Source organism: Stegastes partitus, unplaced genomic scaffold (genome assembly GCF_000690725.1).
Source record: "Stegastes partitus isolate 25-593 unplaced genomic scaffold, Stegastes_partitus-1.0.2 Scaffold1708, whole genome shotgun sequence".
NCBI classification, from domain to species: Eukaryota; Metazoa; Chordata; class Actinopteri; family Pomacentridae; genus Stegastes; species Stegastes partitus.
Window position 1 is genome coordinate 80657 of NW_007579439.1, and position 6542 is coordinate 87198.

Consider the following 6542-nt stretch of genomic DNA (forward strand, 5'->3'; position numbering starts at 1 on the left):
GTTACCTGGTTTGCCCCCTCGCTTGGCATTCCAGAGAGGACCAAGCTGTGTCCACTACAGTATACTGGCATGTGAAGCCGACATAGTCTCTCTGTATGTGTGTGGAGCAATACTGACAAGTTGGCTTCGGTAGAGGTGTGCTTGCTGCTGGCAGAGCCCCATCCGGCTCAGCAACATCAGGATATCTCTGTGAAATGCTTTGGTCAGAATAGCATAAAAAAATGGGTGCGCACAAGAGTTGAGAGGATAGAAAAGCACCAGCAGCACCTATGAGGAAAAACAAAAATCAATTTTTACTTTAAACAGAAAAACAAAAATTGAGATTAAAGCTTAAGAATAACTCACACCTTAAAATCTGTGAACGTCATCGGCGGTTGGTGGAGAGCCGCAGACAAACCGTAGAAACAAATGGGAGCCAGACACAGAAAGTTAGTGAAAATGAGAACAGCCATGCGTTTGGCCATGCTGGCGTCACATCTGCCGGAGTCATGCTGGGGGTTGTGAACCATACAGTAGATGTGGATGTAACATAAGCACACCACTATAAAAGCAATGACATTAATGATAAGAACAGAAACAATGTAAGTCCGAGCAACAGTTGTCTCAGTGTCCATCGGTAAGCAAATGCTGACTTTCTGGTAACTGTTGATGCCAACCACTGGCAGCAGTGCAGTGATCACACACAGCAACCAGCCAATGAGCATCAGCACAGCTGCATGGCGTAACCTAATTTTTCTGTCCGGCCTCATTGCGTAGAAGATGGCATGCCAGCGCTGAAAGCTGATGACAGTTAATGTGTAGACTGATAACTCACTAGCAAACACAGATAATACCCCTGCTAGACTGCAGCCATTTCCTGTTTGCCAGGTAATAGCATAATGGTAATAATGGGAGCGTGTGTAGAAGTCCACAGATGCAATAAGCAGCAAGTACATCCCCATACAGCAGTCTGCAAATGCCAGGTGACCCATAAGAAAACGGGTAACGGACAGTTTCTGTTTGCTGGTCAGCAGGATGAACAACACCAACAGGTTGGCTGAAATGGCCAACAAACTGACCACCCAGACCAAGACCCTCAAAAAGCTGTGACTCATCACATCCTCACAGGGGTTGAGGGCATCAGGCAGTGGGGTGCATAACAGTCCATTGTTGGTGTGAAGTTCATTACATAGCACAAAGTCAAAATCTTCACCGGCATGCTCCGTAGATAATTCCATATAAAACAAACCTTCATTCTCAGACTGTCTGCTCGGGCAAATGAGGCTGTTGTTGGGAGTGTGATTTGTCCTGCCAGTTCTTGGAAGACCAAGGCTGTCTATCAGATGTTGGGAGAGTTCATGTCCAAGATATCTTTGAGAGAGAGCTTCAAAGGATTCCTGCAGCCTCCCTGAAGCAGTCCCAGTCAGGTTGCAGATAGCTGCCTCAGAGTGCCTTCACATAGAAGAGAAGAAAAATTAAACAGTGAATGAACTACCAACGCTTACTGGGATGCATGCAAATGATGCATAAGTGGCACTACACCAGATAATTTATAAGAAATTAAAAAAATAAAAAAAACTATACATGTATAGTCGTAATGTCTGTCCTCAGAGCTTTGTAACAAAAAGAAACAGAGACATTTTCCACACATTGTAAATCCATCCATTATCTATACACTGCTTAGTCCTCACTAGGGTCAAGCTCTGCAGAAGCCTGATAAGGATCCTGATCATTTGAATCAGGTGTGTTGGAAGAGAGAAACATCTAAAACATGCAGGACTGTGGCCCTCGAGGACCAGGATTGCCCACCCCTGCACTATACTGTGGTTATAAGGGTAGTTTGGTATGTAAAGGACGAATACAGGAAGAAAAGAAAAACAGTGGGAAAGTAGTTCTCTGCTGCTTTCAATTCTCCTACTTACCCTCTCCATCTTTTCAGCATTTTAAGACCACAGCAATGGCTTGGGAATGTTAGTTCAGCACTCTGTAAATGGAGAAAGGCTCTAAATGGGGGAAGTACCTTGAGGGCCCATGTGTTTTTAACTTGAAGCTTTTCAATGCTCTCCATACCTATTGAAGGCAAAGAGCTTATTTTGGTTTCTGAAAGGTCTCTGGGAAGACAGAAAAGAGCTGAGATTAATTCATGAGGGCACAAAACTGGCTCGTCCTGTATTTTATTTGATGCAAAAGTATTTTTAAAATAAGAAATCTTAATTGTTTCCAAGAAGAACCTTGTTTCCTCATTTAGTAAACATTGTACTTTTCAGTCACTCACAAGTGAGTTGGGCCATGAATGACGCCATAAAATGCTAATTCATCTATTCGTTCCAAATCCACATTTCTGTGAAGGTACCTGAACAATGGAGAATAGAAGAGGGTGAAAGTAACATGGTCAGACTTTATCTGTTTGTTTTTACTACTTATAATTCCTTATACTAACACACACAATCCCATAAAATTGTGTTACTTTATCAAATCATTCACTATAAGACCACACTAGTAGTCTAGCCAGCCAAGTCGGTAAAGTTCAAATACACAAAGAAAGACACCAAATAAAAACATAGAAGTTGCATTTGAGAAAATGAAATCTTGTGTTAACACTCGTTGTTTCACCCATACACTTCCTCCAGTCTGCTCCCATTGAAAGCATAGTGCTGGATCTCTTTCACACCGTTGTTATTCAGCATGCTTAAAAAGGAGAGAGAAAAAAAGAATGACCTGTAAACCTTAAATTCACAATTCAGTTTGTATTTACCAAAGTGGAAAATTAGATCCATGTCTGTTTTTTTTTATTTTTTTAAACCTGCTGTGTGAAGTCAAAACACACAACCATAATATCTCCTGGTGTCACAGAACTTGTATTTACCCATCTGCTAATTTTGTATTTATTTTTTTGTTAGTTTAATTAGAGTGAATGAGTTTAAGAAAATGAGGATTTAAAAAACATCTGTCGTGTTTTGCCAATGCTTGCTCACCTGATTGAGGATTTTTATTCTTGGAGACTGTACACTAAAGTGAGTCATCAGTATACTTATTACTGGATATAATTAATTATGATGACATATTATAAATCTGTTGATAAGTTTATTTGCTTATTATGGCATTTTAAATTAAGTAGGAGTTCTATCTAGACTTCTGTCAACACATAACTGCTGAGCAAATATACTCCTGCTGCTTCTCTGTGAGAAATTAAAGAAAGCTGTCTTGCTTCGAAATGGCAAGTGTGAATTTAAATGAGGAATTAAATGAATTTTGAGATACAGAAATGCAAAAAACAGCAACTTACAGCTATGCCTTTAAATTGTCTTTAGGTTGTTTTCAAAAATTTAACATAAATAACAGTGCAATTAGATTAGAGTGAACATATCATACTGGTCTCAAGCTGTTTTAATGAATTAAAATAACATTTCCAACTTACATGGTCAAAGCATTCACAGATATTCCAGTGAAAGAATTAGCAGGTATGACTTGTATGAAGACATTCTCCACTATATCCCTGTTAAAAAAAAAGAATCAACATGAAATATTTTACGCCAGTTCACAAATGTAATCAAACAATAGACTTATGTATTCTTAAATGCTACATACAAAATAAAATCCTCTTGACTGGACTGAATGTGCTGTAACCCAGGAAAGGAAGTGAGACCTGTGTTTATGATCCCACTGTATTGAAAGAAACGTGAGTCAGGAACCAGTAAATGCTTGACAGGGAACAGAATTACTTTACAGATGTCAGCGATGATGTATAGAGGTGTCACATTGCTTCCTTGTCAAGACATGATAATTTGGTGCAGTAATAGGCAAATGGAATTATACTTACAGGTATTTTAACTTAGGCAGATCCTTAAAGGCCTCCTGGTCAATGTAGGACAGTGTTTTCATATCAGTCAGTTGTCTATTGGACACACACAAAATATTTTGGTTTTATCATGCATACCTTTTCATGCATGATTTCTTATTCTTGCAGAAAGAAATCCACACAAGTTTAATTTAAAGAAGTATGTCCATGTTCTTGTACAAGTGTTGAGCAGCATATGAAAGCTAAAAGGCCTTCTCACTCTGGTTTACAAAAATGAAATACATTATGGCGCTATAAGCGCTATGAGATGACTTGTTGTTGTAAATATGCGCTATACAAATAAAATTGAATTGAATTGAATTGAATTGAATTGAATTATGGTCAGTATAGTGTTACTAGTGCTACTGCTACGGGGCAGAGGCATCATATATGACTTCAGTCTGTATTTATAGTGGCATAAATAGGAGGCTTCATTTGAATCACAGTCAGGTTGCGCCCCTGAAAGCTTACGTACATGTGTGTGACCCTGGACAGGTTGTGGAAAGAATGCTTCTCGAGAAATCTAAGAGTGTCATCATCAGAGATGTATCTAAAAAAAACACACACACAAAAGCAAACAAAATACAATAAAACACAATGTAGAGATTCAGATTGTTCTAGAATTTGCACTCATAGGATTTATTCAAGCACAACTTGCATAAACACATTAGTTTTTCTGTGACATTTATGAATGATCTATGACAACAATAGCTTTTAGAATTTTCGCTCAGGCAAGAATAAGTTCATGAATGGTCAAAGCCCGTCACGTGAGCTTTTTTTCTCTACTGTCTGCCTTCAAAAAGTGCTTTCATCTAGTTTTGGTGTTGTTACGTTGGCTTGATAAGTGACATCCTTCACTCTTGTAAATTATACTGGTTGGAAAGAAAATGCTTAAGAAAAAAAGAATCTTACACACGAGATATATTAGCCAAGTTGGCAAAAGCATTCTGAGGAACAGAAGAAAGCTTTGTCCTCATAAGCCACCTGAAACAGAAACAGAGGACTTTTCAGTCTTAATACAATCATCACTGGCTGAAACCAGTGTTAAGGATGTAGTTACTTACACCTCCTGTGTGCTGGAGTGGAAAACAGGCATGACTTCGGCACCAAAACAAGACACACTGTGGATGTCCCAGTCACACTGGCAATGAAGTGGACAGTACTCCAGAGGAAAAGCAACCTTGGCAAGAATGAAAATAAAAAAAGAGAAATTCAAATTAGGCCTCATTGTAAAAGCAGAGATTCAGTGGTGAAGACGAACCAGTTTGGAAAGTGACTGGGCTGTCCTGGACTATGACAAACAGTGGAGTTTACAGAACTGGCACTTCTGGTTGAGAGCTTCAAAATAAAGCTGTTAAAGTAATGCTGTGTGTCTCCTTGTGTAATACAAATTATGACAGAAAATTGGAATAGATTTAAACAATAATTGCAATAAGCATTATTTTTGTAAGCATTTCTTATAAATTCAAAATACTTTTTTGACCCTCATGGGGTCATTTCAGCCAAGCAAGTTTTCAAGAAACCCTTGTTTTACCCCCTAAGAGGCTGATTTGTTTTTTTTTTCTTTTTTCTTGGGGTTGGCAACAACAGGAGCTTTAAAATGTAGACTATGATGACAGTCAGAGACATATTTTATGAGAAAAAAAAATATTGAATTACTTTTTTTTTTGCAACCAAAAACAAATTAAATGGCACTTAAAAAATTAACACTGGGGTTGTTGGAGGAGGAACTGTAGTTGTTATTAGAGCCAAAGTAGCAGCTGCTACAACTGAAGCGGTTGGTTGACTATGTTAAGCATTGTGAGGTGACATATGTTGTGAATTGCGATATATAATTAAAATTGAATTGAATTGAATTGAATTGAACTGAAAAGTAGTAGTAACAGTTGCAGCAGTAGTAGTGGTATCAGTGGCAGTAGTAACAGTATTAGTAGTAGTAGTCTAGCGGAATTAATGATTCCACTTGCCATCACTTGTCATTACATGTAATTAACTGCCTTGTTTATAGTGTATTATTAATTTCCTACGAGGACTGGATGTAACGTTAGTGTCCTTTGCTGGGCCCCTGCAGGCATTACCTTGTCAGTCTGCTGTATCATGTCTCCCTGATAGGTAGATCAGCAATAAGCTCTGCTGAAAATGCTAAATAAGTTTTTATAAGTGTATATAATATGTGTTTTTTGTGGCAAAACCTCTCACTTGTTGCTTTCTGGGAGTCCACAGCTCAGCTGACCTCATCTGGACCACAAACATCACCCATCAGGTGGGGAAGACACAGCAAAGACTGCCCTTCCGCAGAAAGTTAAAACAAGCTCACCCCTGCTGATCAACTTCTCAGTCAGGTATAGAAAGCCTCCTGGCACAGTGTGGTTCAGCAGCTACACAGCAGAGGACAGAACGGACACCGGCTGTCTCCACAGACTCCACCCACCCCCGACATTACCTGTTCTACCACCTCCCCTCTGGAAAGAGACATCAGACAATCAAATCAAACACTAACAGACTAAAGAACAGCTCCTTCCCACAGGCTGTTAAAAAAAGGACTGTATCCTTGAAACTCTCTGGGCTACTGGTTGTGTTTTGTTAACAGCACAGTTAAGCCCTTGTGGTGTAACAAGACCTAGAGGACAACTTTCAGGGACATGTAATGTGCCAGTGGAAGCAAACAAAACAACAACAACAACAACAACAACAAACCTCATTTTAATCAGAGGCAGTCTGTGGC

General features: G+C 39.1%; 1 protein-coding gene across 1 annotated transcript; it reads right to left on the bottom strand.

Annotated features, from left to right (window-relative positions):
- Window positions 1-54: 54 nt before the first annotated feature.
- LOC103372189 (thyrotropin receptor-like) lies at window positions 55-5045 on the bottom strand. The gene is made up of 11 exons (XM_008301765.1): window positions 4882-5045; window positions 4730-4801; window positions 4293-4367; window positions 3800-3874; window positions 3568-3642; window positions 3398-3475; window positions 2599-2667; window positions 2255-2332; window positions 1902-2090; window positions 348-1431; window positions 55-267 (listed from the first exon to the last, which is right to left on the bottom strand). Exons 1-11 carry the CDS (start codon window positions 5043-5045, stop codon window positions 55-57), a joined length of 2172 nt encoding a protein of 723 aa, XP_008299987.1.
- Between the last annotated feature and the right edge of the window lie 1497 nt (window positions 5046-6542).

Bases quoted from the DNA above. Each gene is read 5' to 3' on its own strand.
- LOC103372189 (XM_008301765.1), bottom strand. From the start codon at position 5,045: ATGAGGCCTAATTTGAATTTCTCTTTTTTTATTTTCATTCTTGCCAAG. The intron at 3,476-3,567 runs GTATGTAGCATT...TTTTTTTAACAG, and splicing joins AGTCAAGAGGATTTTATTTT to GGATATAGTGGAGAATGTCT. The intron at 2,333-2,598 runs GTATGGGTGAAA...TCCATTGTTCAG, and splicing joins GGGAGCAGACTGGAGGAAGT to GTACCTTCACAGAAATGTGG.